Here is a 24368-nt window from a genome sequence, read left to right on the forward strand (position 1 = left end):
CGTTGAATCTTTAAAAGAGAACAAAAGGGTCAGAATGAGCACATTGTTATTCTTTCAGGTTTTTTTTTCTTATATATATATTTTTTTTTTAATTGTTTGGTTACGGTAAAGAAGTGCTGCGAACACTTAATTTATAAATCATAAAAAAAAATGTTTTTGTCATTTATAGACATTTATAATGCTAAATGGTATATTCAAAATAAAAAAAATACCAAAAACATTTTTGGAGACGGGAATAAAAAAAATTAAAATGTAATGTACTTAACATTAAAAATGCAAAAATATAACTTAAAAAAAACATGAAAGACTTTTTATTTTTATTTTTTAGTCCATCTCCTAAAATTAAAGTAATAACGTTACAATGTGATGACAAAGCCCACCGAAATTTTTGCCGTGACAACAAAATGGCGGAAACATCCACACGCCTGTCAAAAGTGTGCCGAACCCCAAAATGGCTCCCAGATCGGCAACCAATGGCACGGCCGTTCTGGGCAACCTACCACATCTTGGCACGTCATTTTTTTGGTATTGGCGTAGCGTTGGTGCCCACTGATTGGTTGGCGTACCCAAGTACCCTGATTGGACTTAGCCGGCGTTACTAGGCCAGAAAGCAGCCAATCAGGAATGGACTGCTCCTGTTGTGAACTCGTCCGCCCGGCAACCCAACGGCGAGAGCTAGGGTAGGTCTTTGTTACTCCACTTGACGTCCCTCAGGGTATCTTTCTCATATTGAGACGTAGGTATGGCGTCCCCCCGCACCGAAGAATGGGGTACGCCATTTGTAGTTTCACGGCTTGTTCTTGGGCAAATCCTCCCACCCTACTACTCCCCTTGGAAGCCACGATTAGCTGCTCTATCAGGCATTCAGGTGTGCCTGCGTGGCTCCGAGGGAGTCGGCCTTTGTCTGCTCCCCGGACCCCGGCTCCGCCCCCGTAAGGGGCTCTATTCACGGTGTTATGCGGTGTGCTTGATTGGAGGCGAGAACCATATCGTTCTTGCAGGAGAGTCCAAACGAATTCACTGTCGGGAAGCGCTGACAGTCGTCAGAGCGTTGGCCCGCTGACAAGAAGAGCTGGAGTGGAATGCTTTTGTGTTTTTGGGGAGGGGGTGGCGGATCCTTGAAAGAGATGCAGCTGTGCATCCAGTCGGAAGATTTCGAGAACCATCGTTGTGTTAAATCCGACCACATTCTTTAGTTGTATAAGTTACATGTATTTGTACAAAACATTCGGTACAGTGCTGAAATGTCTTGCGTTCCCAACAGCAACATATAAACAGGTTGTGATGTTTTTATAGCGTAATAATTCAAACTGTTAGGTTTGGGCTTCCATGTGGTTTATTTTCTAAATTACGAAAAAAGCTCTGATGCTGCACTTTCCTTCAAATAAAAGACTTGAGCTGATATATTGACAAATTTACTGCTAGCAGTTTTTCACAACAGATCAACTCTATTATAACAAGTGGCTGACATTTTTTTTGGAATTTTCTCCCCCCAAAAATTCACCTCAACATATAAATCAAATTCGTACGGAAGAGGATTAGGGCCAGTGAAGAAGGGGGAAAAAGGTTGGTAGGATTCTGACTTTATTCTCAGAATTAAAGACAGAAAAGTGAGAATTCTGACTTAAAAGTGAGAATTCTGAGATTAAAGTGAGAATTCTCACTTTAAAGTGAAAATTGTGACAATTCTGACTTTAAAGTCAGAATATAATTTAATTTAAAAAAAAAAAGCAATCCATTTACTAAATGGTTAATCCATGGTCAATTTTTTGGACTGGCGAAAATCCCAGCCCCCCCTAAAAAAAAAGTCGTCCTTTTTAAATAAGCTACAGAAGTGTTATAACATAGACTACTTTGTTAAAATGTCGCAAAATAACATGCTCCCCGCTCCACCCACCAGGACCCCTTAAACCTCTGACCCTAGCGCCGCCCCTGAGTTAATCCCTCAGAATGTTGGCCCGGACAAGCTAATCGGTGTATATTTTTAACTGAAACCGGTCAGCCAATGGGAGAAAGGAAGGTGGTTCGCCAAGTAGCAGGTAAAAAAAAAGGGTCAAAATGTTAAGAAATGATACACTTTGCTTTGTTTTGTGTAGTTTTAACCAAGTTTTCTAAAATCATCACAAAATGCTTAATTTCTCACTCAATTTGTCCAGAAACCATCATCCGATTTTCCATTTTTGTGTGTAAGATGCACAAGTTGAAATCACATTTTGACAGCGTTTTGATAGACTTGTCAGTTTTAGGAATCTTGTCACATTGCTTCTGTTATATTCCGAATTGTGTTCATTTTACTTCAAAAAAATATATATAAAAATCTCATCGCGCACCATCAAACCAAATGTCACGCTTTAAGTATGACATCGTCTCAATGTACTTAGTGCAAAATCTTGGCCTGTTTTGTTGAACACAAAGCTATTATTCTGTTGTATGAATGGCTGCAGGTGAATACACAGGTTAATTGTACCTTGTACCATCCAGTTAAAAAGAGTGTTGTGTTGTTCTCCCTGTCATTATACAGTATGTCGCTGGCATAGACAGATGAAGATAAATAGTAAGTCATTTTTGAGTCAATTGAATGAATTTGGATCATTTCCTGCGGCACCCCTGATAATCTCGCACAGCACAATGCGCCTCAGCACAGTGGATGTTAATGAATGCCTCACGGAACCAACCTTAAAAGGAACCCCGACTGTCAGGAGAAGTTTGCTTTATATTATTTATTTGGTTGTTACTAACGTAAACAAAATGTCCAGTTGAATACATTTTGTAAAAAAAACTTTCTTGTTATTTACGCATTCCGTGCATAGTGACGTCGAATGGCGGCGGCTCTCTGCCTAGCAATGTGAAACGAAATGTAAAGAACGCGAGGTTAAGCCTCCGTAGCGTTCCTAAAGGGACGATCGAAACTCTTGAATGCGTCTGGTGAATGACGAGAGCACACGGCGTTGGCGAGGGCGAGTCTCCCGACCGCAAGTAACAGCCAAATAAACAATGTCGAGCAAACTTGTTGAGGTTCTGAGGCAAGACATCATATTCACGTACAGTAAAAGTCACAAAACAATGATTACTTCAACTGCTAGACTCTTGGAGTTCCGATACAAACGTAATAAAAGTTCATGTTCTTTTATGAGAGCCAAGGACGCTTCTACGCTGTAGCGAGGTACATTCATAATACAGTAGCTGTGTTAGTGTTGACTGGGGACGGAGCACTCTGCAGACTAAGGCTATTGTGGCCTCGGTCATGGATTTTGTTTTTTTTTTCAGAATGTTTTTTTGAGGAAGTAAATGCAAATAAAAAGTCAACTTTTTATGGGTCTGTAGGAGGCCTATGACCTCACCTGTGCTTCCCATAGTCCTTGAGCTTGAATGATTGGACACTGTAGACACACAAACCTTAGTTTGGACTGCGCAATAACGAGGGTTCAAAGGTCCTCTGGGTAGTGGTTCAGGTAAAGTAGCAAATTGGGGATTTTGCCACCTCTGCTGTTTTCTGAGTAGGTTTCAGGATGAACTTTCATGCATTGCAAACTCCACTGTTTACCAAATGTTCTTATTGTCGACTGAATCGTCCCTCGCAGCCGGCGCTGGCACTCAAAAGCTTTAACGGCACCAGAAAAGTGTCCATAATCATTATATCCCGCGTTACGGCTTGTGTATGTTGTCATTGTGGCCTTCTGGATTACAAAGCGTGACGTTCCCCCCCCACTTCACCCCAGCTCCCCGCTGATTTTCCCCTCTCAGCATCCCCTCATGGCGCCTCGTTAAGACGGCAGGGAAACAAGCGTCTCCGTTGGTCCGCTACGATACCGAATTTGCATCAGTTTGCTACGAGCATGACTCAATTCGGTTGTCGTTCTTCCATTGCGGGGTACAGATGTTTACATTTTGGGGATAAGCAGATAGCGACGTTGGGAAGGGAAGTTGGAAAGAATTTAGTAGGATTTTTCTTTGATTTGTTTAAAAAATAATAATAATCCAGAAGTTAGTCACAGCCCAATGTCATACGACACTAAAGTTTAATTTCCTTATATATTTCATCGGTTACGTTGAACGTTCTTTGTAAAAATGCGTACAATAGGAAGCTGGCCATTGTAACCCAAAGTCAATAAAAAATTCAACTCATGTTATATTCTGACTACTCTTGTGAGAATTTAATCACAAGAGAAGTCAGTACAATAATGTCACAATTCAGACCTTGAAAATGTTTTGCATACAATTTAATTCTTGTGAGATTAATTTTACAACACTGTGTAGTTCGTTCAACAAGAACTTTGTATGAAAAGTAGTGCATTGTGATTCGTCACAGGTTTCTTGGATTTTTTGTTTTTAATTTCTTAAAATGTTAGCAAAATTTCCCGCTATACACAGTACTTGTGAAAGCATAACAAATTTCTTTGGAATTTTCCGTTGATTTGTGTGTGTGTGTTTTTAACACCATAAACTGGTAAGATTTTGGTGAAAATTAGAATTCTAAAGAAAAATAGCAACTTGTTTCATGAAAAATCTTACCTTTTTTGAAAATGAAAAAGCTATCAATTATTATGATGTTTTTCCACATTTTGTACAGTCCTAAACAGGTAAGCTAATTCTGGGAATGCTGTGGTGTGTCTTCTGGATAGGTTTTAAAACAGGATTTAGTAGCATTTTATTTTATTTTTTAACGGGAAGTAGCACATTTTGTGTAATTAGTCCAAACCGCTTAAACTGTGAAAATGCTGGATTTCTTTTGATAATTCTACATTTTTTTGTGCAATTTCCCACTCGATTCTTATGAGATCACATCTATTTTCATTTGTTTTCCCCACACATTTTTTTTTTTTTTAGCATTGTTAAACAGGTGAGCGAACTCTGTGAGCGTTTCTTGGGCTTTGACGTCACCGATGTTATCTCCCTGCAAATATGGCATGATTGTGTTCAATGTTTTCTTCTCCGTGTCACACTGTTGATGCTCATGTCTGTCCTGAAAAGCAAACAAAACAACTTCTAAACCTAAAATGTGTGGCTGTCTGTTTTTCTTCTCTTTCTTTTTTTCTCCTTTCTTCTTCTTCTTCTTCCTCCGCAGAGATGTTGAAGGAGCTCAACCAGCAGCGGCGAGCGAAAGAGTTTACAGACCTGAAAATAATTGTTGAAGGCAAAGAGTTTGAAGTCCACCAAAATGTTCTAGCTTCCTGCAGCTTGTATTTCAAGGACCTGGTCAAAAGGTTTGCCTTTTCCTGACAGCACTCCTCATCCTTGATCCCACCCGTTCTCTTTTGTAGGGCACATTTGTGTCGCTTTCCGAAACCCCCCCCCATTAGCTCCTTCCTACTTTCTCTTTCTGTTCTTTCTTTCCATCTTTCTTGCAGGTTCGTGAAGACTTTTTTTTTTGGTTCTAGCGCAGGGCCAGCAGCCATTCCTTCCTTCTCTCCACCCCCCCCCCCCCCCCCCTCCCACACTCAAATGAATGTATCTGAATCTGGAGATAAAGGTCAACAGCTCGTCATCACTTGCAAACCCCCTCCCCCACCACACCATTTTAACCTTATTTCCATTTTAACGAACAGCGTTTTCACGACCGAGGGATGTTTTTTAAGGGCACAAGCGAGAAAGACTGTATTTTTCTATAGAACTAAATGAGTTAGTCTAATTATAAACTGAGATGCTTCAGTGTTGGCGAAAAGCAGGTGAACGCCATCAGGCCATTCTTGTATTCGCACCACGTATTCCCCCTGTGGTTTCCCAAACAGCAGTTAGAAGGAAATCGGAGCAGAGTTATTGCATTTATGTAAGGCCTATATATTGATCAGACTCTGACCTTGTGGAGTTGAGTTATTAGAGTTCCGTATTTCATGGCCAATCTAACTTTTCAATGCAATGGCAAAAGATTAAAAAATAATAATAATAATCTTCTTCAGATCAAAATGGCAGATTTCCTGTAAGGTTTCCTGTAAATTTGTGGACATGGATTCCAATATTGAGATTATTTGTAGGATCTGTTTACAAGGATTCCTGAAAATGGCCAAATTGTTTTTAAAATGGCCCCCTTAAACTAAAATGGCTGACTTCGTTTTTTGTTTTTTTCCGGATATGGCAGCTTTAGATTTTTTTTGGGTGGCACTACTCATGAAAGAGACATGCCTTCCAAATCGCATGTTGTGGGACTGGCTTGATGGATTGATTGATTGATTAGCGTTTCGGGGGTTTTGGCAAATCATCAAACTTCACCAACATTATCCGCCAACAGATATTGATGAGACTTCAAAATTGGGGCAACCATGTGTTTGCGATATCACGTCAGAATGGAGTCACGAAATCTGTTGGAGGAGTTTTTAGGAGTCTTTGAGGGACCTCCAGAAATGGCCCAAAATGAAATCACCCTTCATTTTTCTTTTTGGTGATAGGTTCTTAAGACTTTTTTTGTGGATCTACTTATGATAGACGTACCCACCAAAATTCACGTTACTAAATGAAATTGTCTTTGAGGTGGGAATTTTCAAACTAAATTTATTAGAGTTTTGTGTTTAAATGGCGAATCAAAAAACTTTTCCAGCATCCTTTGCCCGCACAAATGTCGCTCCCATGTCTATAGTTGGTCTTTGAAGGACTCCTGAAAATGGTGGATTTGTTGCTAAAATGGCCCCTCAGCCAAAATGGCTGACTTCGATTTGTAGGCTTTTTTTGTGGGTCTACTAATAATCGACAAGCCGGGCAAAATTAATTTTTTGCTAAGTCCACCTAGCCTCAGGGGCTGAATTAAGAATGAAGACCAATGGGACCAACATTTTGTATTAACTTTATATCTCATTTGTGATGTTGTCCGTCAATATTTTCCCAACATTGCAGCTCATTCAAACATGTGCATTATGGCTTGTTGGTAGATTTAATTTGGGTTGCAACACCCCCACACTCCTGCCGGCTGCCACTCGTACTCCATTTTTGTTCGCTTTCTATGTATGTGTGTGTGTGTGTGTGTGTGTGCAACTGTCGGATAACGTCTTTCATTTGAAATTCCATACATCCCAGATGGCCTCATCCTGGCTTTAAATCCTTGCCGGTGTTTTCAGCTCGACTAACACATCCTCGGGAGCCAAAATGTTTCCGCGGCTCGCCGTCTTTACGTGGCATGTTTGCCGAAGTGTCGAGACATAGGCAAACATAGGCCGGCGCAGCGCCTAAGGGGAAGTTAGCGTCGTTCGCCCCGCAGCCATGGCAAGCTCGTAATCGGGCTGCTTATCAGACGTCCGCCGTCTCCATCACCACGTTGCACGTGATGGGTTTATTTGGTACTTAGTTAGAGCGGAACTTCTAAGGTCGACTGCATCAAATGTATTTTGCTTTTTCTTTGGCTTTTTGGTGAAACTTTTGCGAACATTTTTATATTACTTCACTAAGGATGTAATGAAATTATTGTGAATGAAATGTCATCTTTAATGCCAAATTGTAATTGCAATGGTTTAAAGTCAGTTTATATATATATATATATATATATTTATGTTATTTCTGATCAAATATTGCAATTGAAACTTTTCAAATAGAATTTGTAATCACCGTAATTATAAAATTTCACATTTTGTGCAGAAATTTAGTCATCATTATTAAAATTATATTTTTAATTTGTGAAAATATTGCATATTTGTCAAGAAATTAAATTGCAAAACTGTACTAAATATTTTTAATTTCTCTTTTTTTAAATAGATTTTGCTGGAATACTGGATTTATTTGTATTTTTTATATAGAAATTAATAACAATATATTAATGTAAAAAAAAAAAAAAAAGCTAATTCAAGTACCTGTATAGTTATTTTAAATGGAATTTGGGGATTTTTAAATAAAAGTAGCATTTTTGTAGTGAAAATTAATAGGATTTTATTTCTATTGAAATTGTAACTTATTGTTGAAAATAACATTTGGTGGTGAAATATAATTGTAAAGTTGTTCACATTGAATGTGATGAATATTAAATTTATTGGCAAAATGTAACCATTTTGGAAAAAAATATTTTGGCATTATTGTAAAATGTAGCCTAAAACGTGACGCCATTGTATTTGTAATTTATGGTCAGGCAATTTTTTGGGGTCAAAATTTTGTATAGGCTACATTTTTGTAATTGCATTTATCATTTATGTTTAAGTACAAATTTTTTGTTAGAAAATTGCACAGCATTTCGGCTCCAAAAATTCATTTAAACTTTTCTCTTGTAATTTTGTATTCATCATCAAATCTCTTTTTTTTTTTGTGGCCACCACCTCTCGACTCATCCGAGACCTGACATCCGGCTGTACATTTCAAATTCAGACAGGCGATGGAAGAGCAGACAAGAGCTTGTGTCTGTGGCAGCCGCATGCGGCGCTGACAGCTCCACCAGCACGCCAATACAAGAGTCTTGCTTTGACCTTGACGAGAGCGGGGAACCCATGCGAGGGGCCCCCGACGGTCGGCGGCGGGGGGTTGAGCAGCTGTCCATCACTCGCTGTCTCCTGCGGGCTTCTTATCTGTGATGCGGGCCCATCATTTATGCGTGAAGGTGCAAAGCACCCAAAAGACACCTGATCTTGACAGTTTAATAAGCCCAAACGCTCATGAATCACTTCATTGATTGTGGGAGCGCTTTCATCTGTTGCCAAAACTCTTGTCGCTTTTCACGCTAGTTGGCTTAAAAGAGACATTTGGCTCATTTTGCCATCGCCCAGGAGAAAATGACATTTGTTCAACTCGTTGTTATGCCTAATGAAGTTCATGGAACAGCTTTCACTTTTGTTGGTTTTGAACTCAGAGTTCACACTTCATTATTTTTACTAAAGCCCGAAGCCCCCCAAGTGGTTTCACATGATTATTTTGTAAGTTAATCTTATTCAACTTCATTTCATTATAATGATTATTTATTTATTTTTTAAATGCATTTATCTAATTATTTTACCAATTCATTTATATGTATATATACACACACGTAAAATTTAGATTTATATGCGTACATATTTAGCAGTATCATTTCATTATCATTATTATTATACTGTGGGGAAAAAGTATATTTTTTGTATATATTTTTTAATTTATTATAAAATAGCATACATGTGGCAAAATAGTGTTTATAATTCATTTGTTTTATTTGTTTTAATTTTATTTATTTTTTTATTATTTTTGTAGCATCTTATTTTAAGTTTTACATTTATTGAAAAAAAGTAGTTTTTGTGGCACAATGTTATCACAATTTTGTGTTTTGTAGGAAAATATAACATTTTTTATTTAACTTTAAATGTATCTTAAAAATAAATACTGTAAAAAAAAATTGGGGGCATTACTTTGTTCTGGCTTCAATTTTTTTAGTAATGCTGATTTTATTACTGAATGCTTCCTTTTTTGGGGCGGAGGGGGGGGGGGGGGGTTATGTTGCTCCCTGATACACAAAGGGTGCACCACACACATTCACCCTCTCGTCCCCCACACACAAATACATTACCTTTCCTCTTAAAGGGCCAGTGCGCCGAACAGGCTGACAGCTCATGGCCTGTAATTCCATTTCACCCATCAGCATCTTCCAATAAGCGTGCTCGCTTGGCATTTAATTTATGGCATCCGGCCGGATTTTCTGCATCTCCACAACCACGCGGCGCCAGAACCCTGGAGCCGGTCTGACACGTTCGTCCTCTCTAGCCATGCGCAACCGACCACTCGACTCACCCCGGGGGGAGGACGGGACTTTGTCCAATTCCCCTCAGATTTATGTGTAATAGTTTTTGTTCTAGTTGTTTCGAATAGCGAGACAAGTCTTATCACTTTTATTTGGACTGCGGTTTCTGTCACCTTTTCACAAAATTTGATATACATTTTTTTTGTGCCGGCACAATGTCACCTTGGGTTCCATAAAGTGACTTTTTGGGATAAATGGGAACAGGATAAGGTGAAATATGTAAGTCTAAGAAATCGAGTCTGAAAACTCAGCACTCCAAACCAGTTGCATTTAGTAACATTTGGTCATTTTTTGTCATTAGAAGGCCCACAAAAAAAGTCTCAAGAAACCATGGCCAATAAGACACAGGAAGTCAGCCATTTTGTGTGTTTGCATAACATGGCGGCGACGCTTGATTTGCCATCAAAACAAAATGTCAATACTAGGTTGACTTTCAAATTCAGCCCCTAAAGCCAGTTTCACTTAACTGGAAAAAATATGGTAGGCATGTCCATCATGAGTATACCCACAAAAAAGTCTCAAGAAGCCATGCCTGAAAAGACACAGGAAGTCAGCCATTTTGTATTGTTGCGTAATGATTCACCGTAAAAAATGAAACTCTACCAGGTTGTCTTTAAAAATTCAGCCCCCCAAGCCAGTTTCACTTAACTGAAAAAAATATGGTAGGCATGTCCATCATTAGAAGACCCACGAAAAAGTCTGAAGAAGCCATAGCGGGAAAGACACAGGAAGTCAGCCATTTTTGTTTGAAATAACTATTTCAGGATAATTTTGGCCATTACGAGGAGTCGTTCTACGTTTCACTTAGCAGCATAACAACGGGTTGCTGTATTTATCATGAGTGGACCACAAAAATGTCTCAGGAAGCTTTGCCCAAAAAGACACAGGAAGTGTGCCATTTTGGTTTGAATTGGGTCATTTTGACCATTTCCAAGGCTCTCTAACAGGCATACTCCACCTTTTGTCCGATTGCTACCAAATTAGAATCAAGAATCCTACACAGATGGGCCCGAATTGTGCATTTCCGTCATTGCGTGTGGGTGGAGCCGTGCTGGTGAACTTGCCAATGTGTGTGTTGTGTATTTGGCCTCCCATTTCCCCCCCTACCTCTCGGAAAATTGTAGCTTTTTTTTTTTCTCACAAGCAGATCCCACCATCCGAGCGTAGCTCATCTCGACACGTTCTCACTCGCCGTCCTCCCGCCTCCATTTTTCACCCGAGTGCAATCAGACGCTAGCCTCCTTTTTTCAGACGCTCCCTAACGTTTTTTTCCGCGGCCACTCTAGCCGCTTCCTGCTGCACTAATTGACCGGGCTGATGCTCTTTTTTTATTTATTTATTTATAGCTCTTAACTCCATCTTCCCTCCCTTCATCATTTTGACCCTCCCCTCTGCCTCCCTTTCTTTCTTCCCACCTCCCTCCGCTCCCCCCTGCAGGCAGCCCTTTGTGCGGGATAAAGGTCAATAACGCTATGTGGCTTTTTGCTTTGCAGGAGGACAAAACATTTAAAAATAAAAAAAAATAAAAAGCTTTTGGGTTTTGCAGCCATGCGGAGACAATTAAATGTCTTTTCATTTTTTAAATTTATTTTTGGATGTCCTTCTCACCTCCCCATCCCTCCCTGAGTGCGCTTCAAATGCCGACTAATGTCTTTGAGTTCATACACTACAGGATATTATTGCAGGTGCGATGGGGGTTGGGCTTTTTTTGGGTCAAAAGTCATGGGACAACACAACCCCTCCCTGTTAAGGATGGCTGCTGGCTCCCTGTGGAAGAACCGTCTCACCCCTGCCTCACCCCTTTCTCCCTCTCTTATTTTATTGTCCTCCCCTCATCTCACCATCCTGTTGTTTGTTTGCTGTCCTGCTTTTTCTGGTCCATCAAGCATTTACATTATGAACGCTGTAAAAGTAGTTGTATACTGTATTAATGTATGCTTTCCCCATAATCATAATGATTATTTGTTCTTTTTTTAATTGCATGATCTCATCATTTTAACCAATTAATTTATGAATAATGAAAAAAAGATTAGTGAAATATTTTTCATTAGATCGTTTGTGAAATCGCAATAATTATTACAAATAAAAGGGATGTTCAATACTTTTTTTTCAGACCGATACCAGTAAGAGTAGGCACTCGTATACCGATACTAAGTACCGATACCATTTGCACTTTCTCCCAAAAAACAATGACTGATAAGACCTATATTTCCCACTGTAGCATTTTTTCCTTAAAATTTCTGTAAAATTAATGGCAATTTTCTAATGATGCCGTGTATTAGCCCGATACATAAAGTTTTAGTAAATAATCAAATTAAAAAAAATAGTAAAATAGAAAATGTTACGTTTTTATATACTGAATATCAAATAATCAATTTTAATAATTTAATGTAATTATTATTTAACCAATTTGTCCGTAAACGTCAGCTTTACAGATGCCAGGCACTTTCCACCAAGCAATGTATAGCTATCTCTTTTTTTTTCACATGGATGACGCAACTGTTCTATTGTAAATGTTTTAGAGCAGTCGTTCTCTTCTCAAACTTTTTACGCCAATTACCACCGGAAAAAAATTGTAGCACTTCCTCCCTTTCAGAAATGGGAGTTTTCCCAGTTTTCCTGAATGCATCATCAATTATGTGCGCTTATGGTTTGTAATTCAACAAAGTGGCTCCAGCAGCAGCAAAATAATAAATAAAGGCCAAATCTTGATTGACGCTTTGAAAGGGCCTCCATCCATCTTAATACCGACCACTTTTCATATGTCCATGGCCGCAGGGAGGGGAGTTAAAGTGGTTGCGGGTGGGAGGGGGGGCGTTCCATTTATTTTGCCCTTGAGTGGATTATTGTTTCACATGGGACATTAAACATGGGTGGTGAGGTGTTACTTACCACCCTAATACCTCCCCCGCGGGCATCCGCCGCCGCGTGGACAAATCGCCGTCATTCGAGCCCGGCCCAAGAAGCACATACTCTACTACTCCTGCTTCCCAGCCTTGGGGGAGGTATCATATAATCGTTTTATATGTAGGTGATCTGCCTTTTCGCGGTTCGCTATTTGCGAATTCGCTGAATTCACCTTTTTTTTTTTTTCTTCAAATAAATACAAATCCCCAAATTCTCTCCCTTTGTCTCACCTTACCTTTTTATCCCCCTGAGCAGCCCGCCCTCTCAAACCCGACTCCTCTCTTTCTCTGTGCTGCGATTGGTCGGAGCAGGTCGTCGGGGGAGACGCGCAACGGCGAGATGCTGAAGCTGAGCATGAGCAACATCAGCGCCGACGTTCTGGAACAGCTGCTGGAATTCGTCTACACGGGCTCTCTGGTCATCGATTCGGCCAACGCCAAGACGCTGTTGGAAGCCGCCAACAAGTTCCAGTTCAACACCTTCTGCAAAGTTTGCGTCTCCTTCCTAGGTGGGTGTCATAAGTTGAGTTTGACAATACAGCCCCCGAAGCCAGTTTCACCACATGAACTCATTCTCTGCCATTAACAGCTATAGACTTTTAAAAATTCATTTGAACTATTTCTATTAGTTTAAAAAAAATAATAATCCCATTTTTGTTAACAAGAGTATGGAAACCAAGATTTTTTTTTTTGTACATTTAGAACAGATATAAAATTTGTGATTTATCGTGAATGAACTATCATGCGATTAATTACGATTACAAATTTTAATCGCCTGATGCCCCTAATTTTTAATAATCTTTTCTTTTAATCAAAAACTAACAAACACTTAAAAAAAAAATCTATTATCTTATTTTATTTTTTTTAAGGAAAGATTATTAAATATTAGGGGCGTCAGGCGATTCCAATTTTTAATCGTAATTCATCGCATGACTTCACTATAACTCACGATTAATCACAAATTTTATATCTGTTTTAATACAATTTTTAAAAATCTAGGTTTTAACAAAAGTGGGAAAAAAAATTTTAACTAATAGAAATAGTTCAAATGAATTTTTGACGTCTATAGCCGTCAATGGCAATGAATTAGTTTTAAATTTGTTCAGCATGTCTATCATGAGTAGACCACGAACAAAAGTCTCTCAAATTCATGCTTGAAAAGACACCGGAAGTCAGCCATTTTTTTTTTCAAAGCAGCCATTTTAGCCACATTTGGTTGAGGTTATGTCAGCTTGCTACCAAAGTGAAACTTTGAATGCCAGCCACTAAATTTCCACAATCTTTAGTCAGTTTTTGTTATTGAGAGGTAGCAGAGAATGCAGACAAATTTTGATGACTCGCCATAAAACATTTGAAAATTCCGCCTCCTTAGCTTTTAGTGTTACACAAAAAGTTTGCAAAAGACTTTGTTGGGGGACCGTCATACTAAAAAAAAGAGCCTCAAATGTCAGTATTTGCATTCCATCTCACGAGTTGTTTGGGCTATGGCGAACACGAGGGAAGCGTATGTCGACAAAAAGGTCAGAGGCGAGCGAGCGGAGAAAAGAAAACAGCAGAAACAGCGCCTATTGATTTGTTTTCCTCTATTTGGGCCAAACAACACACAAAAAAGCAAAAAAGCAAACATGGAAGCCATTTGTAGACTTCATTTCCACCGAGACGTCAATTCATTCCGCCTCGACAAGATTCATGACATTTTAGCACATTAGAGCGAGGGGTGGGGATGAGGGCGTTGTGTTCAGGTTCACGTGTTTGTCCTTGAGAGAGGAGAAAGAACGTGTCAAATGTTAACGTCTTCTCGTCTTGTCGACCTACTTTTGCCTTTCTTTGATGTTAATTCACTTATCGTGACAGATAATTGCGAGGAAACATTTGTTAGCATCGAAATCTTGAAAGTGCTTCAGTGTCATGTGTAGCGTGCATGCCAGGCCACTAGTTGGCAGTGTAAGTCTACAGTTAAGTACGGAGCGGGACTTTTCAGGAGAATTGAGTCCCGAAAGCCAGTTTGAACTCGTCTGTGACTTTGGTATTAAGTGACCTTTTTAGCGCCATTTTTGGTTGGTCATACATTTTTTAGTTTGCTACCAAATTTGAACCACAGATGGGCCAAAGTTGTTGACAGAAATCATAAGTTTTTGTTATTGCGTCTGATTGTAGACGGTGCAAAGTTTGATGACTCATCAGAAAAAATACCGCAACTATTTAAGTTGAGTTTGAAAATGTATTACTTACAGTCACTTTCACCGAGCAGCACGAAATTTGGTAGGGATGTCTATCATGTGTAGACTAGAAGTCAGCCATTTTGATTCGAAGTGAGCCTTTTTTTTTGGTGTCATTTTAGCTGTTTAGGGGTTCTTCAAAAACAAATTACTCCTACACTAAATTAAAAAAAATTAAAATTCTTGTCCAACTTTGACGATTTGCCATCAAACGCGGAACCCATAACGTATGTCATTTGTATTGTGCCAAATAAACGGAGTTTTAAAAATTCAGCCCTCAAAGCAAGTTTTGCTTTTTAGCATGACATTGGTTCATAATGTCTTTTATGAGAGAAGATCCACAGAAAAGTCTCAGAAAACGACCCACGAAATATGCCTTCTTGTGATCTGTGGGGTCCTTTCAGTTCCCGACTAACGCCACAGCCTCAGGTTTTAAGCATCAACAGTCCTTGAAAACTACAAACTGTCATCTCGCGATGACGGCTCTTTCTGTGCTGTGTGAATTATTCATCTGCTGCCTTGTGTTTTTGGCTTTGCCTCTGTTGACCGCTATTTGTTTTAGGGCACGCCATATTTGCCCATCAAAAAAAAAAAAAAAAAAAGGCCTGGCGTGGCCCCCTCTTGAGGGCAATTATTTAATCAGCCTCTTTCATGGGGTCAGTTCATCCATCCGTCTGATTGCATGTTGATTACAAAAGTTCCTTTTGCTGGTTTGATTAATAGATGTTTACGTTAAAAACAACCGCTTGTCAAAGATCAGACGGGTTCGTATGCTCTCCCCCTGCTGGTCATTTTCAGATCTGCCTCTTTAATGTTGCCCTGGATAATCCCTAATCCTACTCCCTGCGATCGATCCCCCGCCCTGTTTGTTTGTCCCGGGAGGCGTTTGGAGTTATTAGACGTGCCGAGGTAGCTAGAAAGCTGATAAGCTGCGACACAATCCCTCGACATCATCTTCCACGTCCGCCATCTTGCTATCGATCGAATCAATCTGTCTGTGTTCAACCCTCGCGGGGTCTTCCGATTTGACCTTCTTTCTCTTCTTCTTCATGATCTGATCAACGACATGTTCTTCTGTTGGGTTTTCGTTTGTTTGGAGTCATAATTAGTGCGAAATCCTAAATCGTCTTCCATGTGTCTTCGTCCTCGGCTGCAGAGAAACAACTGACGGCGGCAAACTGCCTGGGAGTGCTGGCCATGGCGGAGGCCATGACTTGCACAGAGCTGCACAACATGGCCAAAGCCTTTGCGCTGCAAAACTTCCCTGAGGTAAGTCTCGGAACAGGACCCTGAATTAGTTTTCTTCTATGTTTGATGCAAGATGATTCAGAATTTTTTTTTAGCTCATTCGGTCTAAAATATTTAAAGTAAATGGGGTCTCAGATCAGATCGTGGAACTTGTCCATGTCAGGCCACTCGATATTTTCAACCAGTCGTCCTCAGACTTTCAGGGATTACTAGTGATGGGAAAATGAAGCTTCATGAAGCACTTGTAATATTTTTTGACTCCTCTAGATGCCACTCTTGGTTGAAAGATGCAGTGGAAATGTAATCAATTTCCTTTGCACTAGCCTTTATATTTAAACCAAGAGCACCATCTAGGGGAGTCAAAAGATATCACAAGTGCTTCATGAAGCTTCATTTTCCCATCACTAGGGATGACCACTTTTCTTTGCCAAAGCAAAACCTTAACTTAAGCCTTGTTTTGACCCAGCCAGCCAAACTTTTAACCTTCAGGAATGCCCGACAGTCTTGCGAAAACCTCGTGGATTTCGATGCCATCCGCTTCAAGATAACTCTGAAAGCAAAGATTAAAAATGAAAACTTATTTGGCCCCACTTTGGTCCCAATTTGCAATCAATTGTAATTTAGGATGACTAATGTTCTGTGCCAGGTGGAGACATTTTGAGTCATAACTCATAAGAGCTACTTGAGGTCATTTAAGTCAATGATTTAAAATTGGTACATGTTTCAATGAACCAAAAACGCTGTTGACCCCCCCCCCCCCTCCTTCTTTGTTATTTATAATGTGATGGATATTTATTGGAAAATGTAATAAGACAGCACAAGGTTTGAGCGAGAGAACAGACGGAAAAAGACGTAGAATTTAGCTCAGTCAAATTAATTAAAAGTCAGCTTACAATTTGAGTTAAGAGCTAAAGTCCCACTTTTCTGGTGATCAGGTGGCGGGACAGGAAGAGATTCTGAGTGTTTCCAAGGATGACCTGGTGGCCTACCTGTCCAACGACAGCCTCAACACCAAAGCGGAGGAGTTGGTGTACGAGACGGTCATCAAGTGGATCAAGCGGGATTCCGGCTCCAGAGTTCAGGTGAGGAAAGATAAATCAAATAGTTTTTAGCCCGCGGAATGTTTTCTTGGTTTCTCAGGAGAAACCGAAGGGCAAACACACAGCCGCTGCCTTTGTCTGTTTATTTGTGTGTTTGTCCGCGAAGAGTCGGTTCATCACAATCGAAGGTTACATCCTCAAGATGGATATCGACAGCAGGGGAAGAGCGGGTCAAAATCAAGACGTTAGGCGGAATCGATGAAGGCCTCAAGGTCGGCGTGTCATCTCCAGACGGGGCCGGCGCAAAAGCAACCGCACCATCGGCGGATAGTCGTGCACGGTTGAAAGCTCGGGTCATGAGATTTTTTTATTGATTCCGGTGATGAACACCGCAAACGCAAAAGCCCCTGATTTTTATGGCCTGTTTAAAAATGGAAGCGAGATGAGCAGTTAAATTGCCGGCCATCCGTCATTGGGAGAGTCATCCATCCTGAGCGATGTCGTCTTTGTCGGCGAGCGCTGGCCTGCATCCTCCGGATCAGACGTCCAAAATCAATGTTACCCCGTCGGCGTCGACATCATTATTCCTGATTCTGCGTTTAACGTTGCACGTTTGATCTGCGGTCTTATCACATTATCGTCAAGCGCGCGTAGCGTCTTAGCAAGGTGCTCATGACGGTCTGATGTGAGGCCTGTAGACATTTTATGGAATTACCGAGAGACGAATTGACTCGTATTTAGCATCACGCGATGTCATCTTAAATGTATGATGGAGGTGCTAAACTGTACTGTAGTATAAGAGGCAGGATGGATGGATAACTAAATTGATCTCCATTTTTGAACCAGAAATAGCATTTGGAAATGCTAGGAAATGTGACATACTTACATATTTTTGTCCCTCTCTATAGTATGTTATTTGGCTAAATTCTGGTTGGAGGAATTAGTTGGACGGGACTTAAGTCTACCTCTTCCATTATTAGTGAGAAGGGTGGACACTGTTCCCGTCAGATCACCCATCTGCTAATGTTCAGCTGTGAACTGTTTTAGATGTTAGGTGGGCGGGACGCTACCATTAGCATTCGACGACCGGAGGGGGGAAAATGGAGCAGTTGTTTTTCCAAATGGCGAAAAGGAGTGGGCGTGATGAATTGAGGATGAACTTACCTCACGTAAAGAAGTGTTAGATTCATTCTTCTGAACAGTCGGTCATACCATTACGCTTTTTTTCTACGTGTTTGTGATAAAACAAATGATTTAATTCTAGTAACCTCCCTATTAACGCATTCACTCGCAGCCATTTTCACTGAAGCAACCCCCTTTGCTCCCAGCTGTTTTACTAGATTTTGACTGATTTTGCGAGGCCCACAGAATATTGTGTTCTGTTGCTATAAAAACAAAAACTTGTCTTGTATCTGTTTCCGTTTTGAAGCAATTATCATTTGAATATAGCCAAGTTTAATCATTATTCACAAACCTGTTGAAAACACTGTCAAAAAGAGCTTGGCCTTGGTTGATCTCTTATACTCTGATGCCACCTGCTGGCCGTTTTTTGTAGTCACTACCAAGGCTGCATCAAAGCCTTCGGTATGCTCTAGAATAAAATAAAAGAAAACATATAAATAAGTTTTTGGGACCATGGCAATATCTAAAATAGAACGTTTTTATACGTTTTTGGGAGCAAATTAGTTAAGTTTCACAACAGTTGATTTGTAATTCTGTGATTAAAACAATACTGTGGGTCAAAACTTCCAAATGGCCCAGCCCAGCAATCTCACCCTCTAATGGAGGCGGGGTTGGTCTGAAAAAGTGGACTGGGGAGGGGGTCCAAATTTTTTTTAAATTGTTCCGCTTGTCTGAACAAGCCCTCCACATATTCCTAAGACATGAGACCCTGGGTCACCTTGCGTTTGAGCCAAGAAGAAGAAAGTCTTGAAAATTGCAAAGATAAAAATAAATAAAATGGGGCGGAACAATCCAAGCGTAAGAAGAGGCGACTTCGAATCTTGTACCCTGACCTCCTCGAGTGGGAACCGAAACGTGCCTTATGCGGATGCTTCCGTCGTGCCGCATTTATGGTCCACATCCACCGGCGCTTCATCCCGAGGCGGAAAATCACTCCTGCGGAACCTGTGACAACTTTTAATGACATGTCAGGGCACAATGTCGCCCCGTGAGTTTTAAGCCGTCAGCGAGTCGCGATGTGTGTGTGCGACTTTGCATTCATCTCAGCACACCCACCGTTTTGTGTGTCTTAAGCTGCAGGCTATATAGCGGAAAAGTGGCATATTGAACGCGGCGGGTAAATAATATGCAATCTTCTCTTTCCGCTACCCTGTCAGCGTGCGTCTGATGGCGGCAGGAAACAAGGCATGGACATCGCTTAGAGACGGACGACAGCATCAGAGTGTGTATTCCAGGGAAATTACATGTATTTCTTGGGGGGGGGGGGGGGGGGGGCGGCACTAACACAACCCTTAACAAAATTCACTCAATAGCGCACTATGGAAAGAAAAAAAAAGGGCATCTAAGCGAGACAATCACAAGAAGGCGTCATGCTATATCAACTTCAAACTTTATTTTGCATTACTCTCTCAAATGTTCCATGGTAAAAACCATCAGAGCTACCGAAAGTGTAAAACCTTCTTTTAAATGTAGGTGGCTCCAAATCCATCGATGTGAAATCCCAATTTAAACAACCTAATTCCAGGCCCAAATGATCCCAAATCGGAAGCTGGTATTATAGAAACTAGGGGGGTCAGGCGACTATTACATTTTTTTTATTGCAATTAATTGCATGACTTCAATAGTTAACTCACGATTAATCACACATTTTATATCTGTTCTGAATGTACAAGAAAATACATATTTTTAAGTTTTAATACTCTAATAACAAAAGTGGGAAAAATGTTGAACTAATAGAAATATGGCTGCATCTTGTAGTCATTGATAAAGTAATATCATCATAATTCATAAAATTGAGTTAAAATGAAAAAGATCTACTGTACTGTAAAAAAGAAAAAAAAAAAACGAGTGTGATATTGAATTGTGTTGAGGTAATTTTTTTCTGCCACTAGATGGCATAATTGCATTTTTAAGACATAGGTGACAGCTCAGTGCATTTTTCTTATCTAACCTTTAAAATGAAGCAACTTGTGAAATTCTGCAAATTTTTTAAATTGTCAAATACAACTTGATCCCAGTCTCCACAAATATATGCATTATTATTAAATTGATTACTGCTCAATTTTGACGTGGGCGTATCTGCTGTGTTGTGACTGGAATTCCCCCATAGTACAGGATTTCCAAGTAAGCGGCGGTCATTAATCGCGCGCTAAAAAAAATTGTGGTGTTAAAGGAACTTTCAATGAACTCAAATTAACGCACTCATTTTGACACCTCTAATAGAAAATGTTCTAATAAACTCCAGAGCACTTTTCGACCTGCATGCATTCATCAGACTTTGTTCAATTTCCGATCATTATCCAAGGTTGCCAATGCTTGGTCTATCAAAACAACATAATGACGCTTCTTCTCAACGGTATAAAAGCAACCAAAGTGGCGTCAGGAGAAGACAACTCGGGCGTTTCATTCCCCTCTGAAGGACGATTGTGGCAGACGCAAAGTTCCTCGTCTCCCCCCAAAATACAATTAACCCCACTTAATGGCGCGTGGCGATGGGTGCGTTGCGCTTTTGAACTCGAAAGACAACGGCTAAATGAAAAGCGGCATCGCAGGTAAAATGGGGTCATTTTAGTCATTTTAGACGACGGGGAATCCGTTTAAATATGCACACACGCTCACACGGTGCCTCAAAGCACTTTTGTCCTCTGATATTCATTCTGATATCATTTGTTCTGGCATTCAACAAAAAAAAAAACTGTATAGAAAAGACGAAGAAAATTACATCAGCTTATTACAAGAGTCCCACATAAGCACATGATGTAATACCTTTAACTGTGTTCATTTGGCCCGGGGACAGCAAATGTCGTGCCAGGCCATTGTTATTCCCGCTAATGGCTAAGCCGGGTTTTTTCTTCTTCTTTTTTTTTATATATCAGGCAAAACACACCATTAAGTGTCCTTTTTAGCCGCGTTACAGTCGCTGGCCACTTCCCAAAGACACAATTAATCAGCCTCTTTTGTCACCTGGCCAGATAGGATCTGCTATGAAATCATGTCGACGCGGGGCCTAATGGAGGTCCCATTCAGGCTTTTGGCAGAGACTGGCCTTCAGTAATTGAACGAGTGCGGTGGCGACACAAAGGACTTCGGGAGTGGAAGCGAGGACGAGTGTCGCGCCGTCGCCACTGTCTGCAAAATGTTGCAGGAAACTTTTAAGCCTGATCATATGCTGATCAAATTATTACTCACGCTTTAACATCAAGAGTGGATAAAAGAAAATATTTGCAATTAAGTTTTGTCGATCTGAAACCTGGGTTAACTTAGTTTGCGATTACCTCCCAACCGAAGGTTTTGACTTCAATACATGACCATCAAGCATCCTTGTAAATGAGGAGTTTAAGTGCTTTGAGTAGCTTTCAAGGTAGAAAAGTGCTCTATACAAGTGAAAGCCCATTTGTAATTTAGCATTTATAAAATATCCAGAAAGAGTCTTTGGAAATGGCTAAATAGCTGCTTCAAACCAAAGTCTTAGACTTCCTGCATGGCTTCTTAAAACTTTTTGGTGAGTCTACTCATGATATATATTCCTACCAAATTCCTTGTTGCTAAATGAAACTAGCTTTGGGGGCTGAATTTTTCAACTCAATGTATTAGAGTTCCGTGTACGACAAATCATCCAACTTTGGCGCCGTGCTCCACCCAAGCTCAGTCCAGTCCAAGTGTCAAAGGTCCGAGTCCAAGTCAATTCCGAGTTACAAAGGTCCGAGTTCAAGTTATAGCCTGAGTCACAAAGGTCCAAGTCAATTCCGAGTCACAAAGGTCGGAGTCCAAGTCAATTCCGAGTCACAAAGGTCCGAGTCCAAGTTATAGCCTGAGTCACAAAGGTCCAAGTCTATTCCGAGTCACAAAGGTCTGAGTCCAAGTCAATTCCGAGTCACAAAGGTCGGAGTCCAAGTCAAAGCCTGAGTCACAAAAGTCAGAGTACAAGTCAAGCCTGAGTCACAAAGGTCAGAGTCCAGTTGAAGTCTAAGTCCAGATGAGATCAAGTGTAAACCCTAACACAGAAAAAGACTATTCTCATGACTACAAAATTAGAGAAATAGCATTATGCTGACCAGGTGGCCGCTGCTAGTGCCAGTCTATTTTGATCATCTGAAAAACTTTATTTCAAGTTTCTTTTTAAGGAGGACATTCATTTTCAGGGAAAAAGAAGAGAAAAGAAAGAAAACATATTTGGCCTCAGTCAAGTCGGCAAAATAATTTTGCGAGTCCAATGGCTGAGCCCATGACAATTCCAAGTCCAATGCTAAGGAGTCCAAACTCGAGTACTTGATCCGTGCCTTGTTCGCCCAATTTCATGTCGATGGGTAAAACTTGTGTTTTTTTTCCAAACGTTGAATACGTTTGAGATGCAATACAAAAAAATGTGAGTTCTGGGATATGTTTCAGCCATGAAATAGAATTGGGTCACTGTGTAGTGTAAACTCCGCCGTTGTCTCCTCCACTATGTACCTGCTGTTTTCGAAGCGGGGGGGGGGGGGGGGGGGGCACGGGATCGGATGCAGGCCAGTGAACTGTGGAACTCTACGGACATCTGTGCGGTCCCAGCGCGTGCTCAGTCCTGATGTGTGCAGCCAGATGGACGCGCCCGCTCGACCGTGGCAACTTTGTATCCGGAGCAGGTCAAAGCCGCGCTCGCTTACGCTGGCTGGAACCGACCGCACACGTTAGCCAGGAAGCTAATGGTCTTGTATTGTGTGCCATTAGATGAACAGAATGTATCTCATAATTTCCAGACCAATTAAGTGATGATCTACCACTATGCATTCACACGCGTACCTAATATTTTTGTTCAGACAGCTCATGAGACAAAACTTGTCCTCCCATGTGCAACGAGGAGCCTTGCAGCCGAACGTGTTCCTTTTCTACCAATGAAGTCATGCTGAAACGCGTTGCACCTGTCAGTCGTGGCTCAGGGCGACATGCCCCCCCCCCCACCTTTTCCTCCCCTCCCCTCTCCTCCCCCCGTCTGTTCTCCTACTCTCCATCAACCAACCCCCTCACTACCCTTCCCGCTCACATCTTCCCCCGACTGACACGCACTCACACACAGTCACGCAGACGGCGAAAAACACCATTTGTGGCCATATTTTGCTCGCGCGTAATGTGTGCAGCGCGTCCTCATTGCAGTTGAATGGGTTTGTTTTGTGAGGCCGCGCACTCTTTTACACGTGCGTATGCGTGCTATTATTCACGTAGTGGGGAGAGGCGTCTATTTTTCAGACCGAAGCAGATGACGTGACCCCTTTGTGTGAGTCATTTTGCATCGCAAGGCTTTAATGGAAATTCTGTGGCTGTATTTTCCAAGTAACTGCCAACATGTAGAAGTTGTGTTTGTTTGTGTGGATAAAATGTGGCAGTTTTGAAGGCGCTGGAACATTTTACAACTAGGGCAAATGCTTTATTTGTTGTTTTTTTTATGTGTGAACATGACCCTTTTTTTGGGTCATATTATTAGTCCACTACTTAACTAATATCCACCAATGAAAGTAGAGGGGCGGGGCAAATGCCGAAAGAGAAACCCATTTGGTTTTCTGCGGAAACAGTGTTTTCTTCACCTTCATTTGTTCGGCAATGGACATTTCACTAAGCCACACCCCTGAAAACAACCTGGCCAATCACAGCACAATACAGAGACTTTCAATGATGCATTTGAATTTGTATGATCAAAGTGCCTTGACACATTTTTCGAGGTACAAGACTTTGCTTGGTCCATTTATTGTATTTTTTGTCTTGGTGGGAGCAAAAATGTGAGAAGCGTGCACAAAACCCCTACCACTAGATGGCGCCAGCTAACTTCATAACATCTGGCCACCATCAATTCACATTGGTTTCCTTGCAGTGGAAGGACAATATCAGTTGGTGATGGTAATGTACCATTAAGCTATTGAAGTAAAAACAACTCGTTATTTTTCGTAATTGCAGGTCACGTGTAACATTTTTTTTTGGGGGGCGGGGGGGGGGGGGGGTTAACAATACTGTAGAGCACAATTTTTCTTTCACAAAAATAACCCCAAAAAATTATTTGGGGTGTTTCTTGTAGGCTGGATCGGTTTAATTGCATTTCAATCGATTTCAATGGGCAATGATTATTTGAGATGCA

The 24368-nt window shown here is 40.8% G+C and overlaps 1 protein-coding gene across 2 annotated transcripts in view; it reads left to right on the forward strand.

Annotated features, from left to right (window-relative positions):
• klhl29 (kelch-like family member 29) overlaps positions 1–24368 on the forward strand; it is a 175192-nt gene that overhangs the window by 120245 nt on the left and 30579 nt on the right. For both annotated transcript variants that reach the window (XM_086061512.1, XM_086061513.1), the window contains 4 exons: positions 5066–5204; positions 12889–13085; positions 15952–16064; positions 16979–17125. In XM_086061512.1, coding sequence (XP_085917638.1) covers positions 5066–5204; positions 12889–13085; positions 15952–16064; positions 16979–17125 — 596 coding nt within the window. The remainder of the gene's footprint in view (positions 1–5065; positions 5205–12888; positions 13086–15951; positions 16065–16978; positions 17126–24368) is intronic.

This window comes from Leptonotus elevatus, chromosome 18, assembly GCF_054856555.1.
Source record: "Leptonotus elevatus isolate MCC_2025b chromosome 18, RoL_Lele_1.0, whole genome shotgun sequence".
NCBI classification, from domain to species: domain Eukaryota; kingdom Metazoa; phylum Chordata; class Actinopteri; order Syngnathiformes; family Syngnathidae; genus Leptonotus; species Leptonotus elevatus.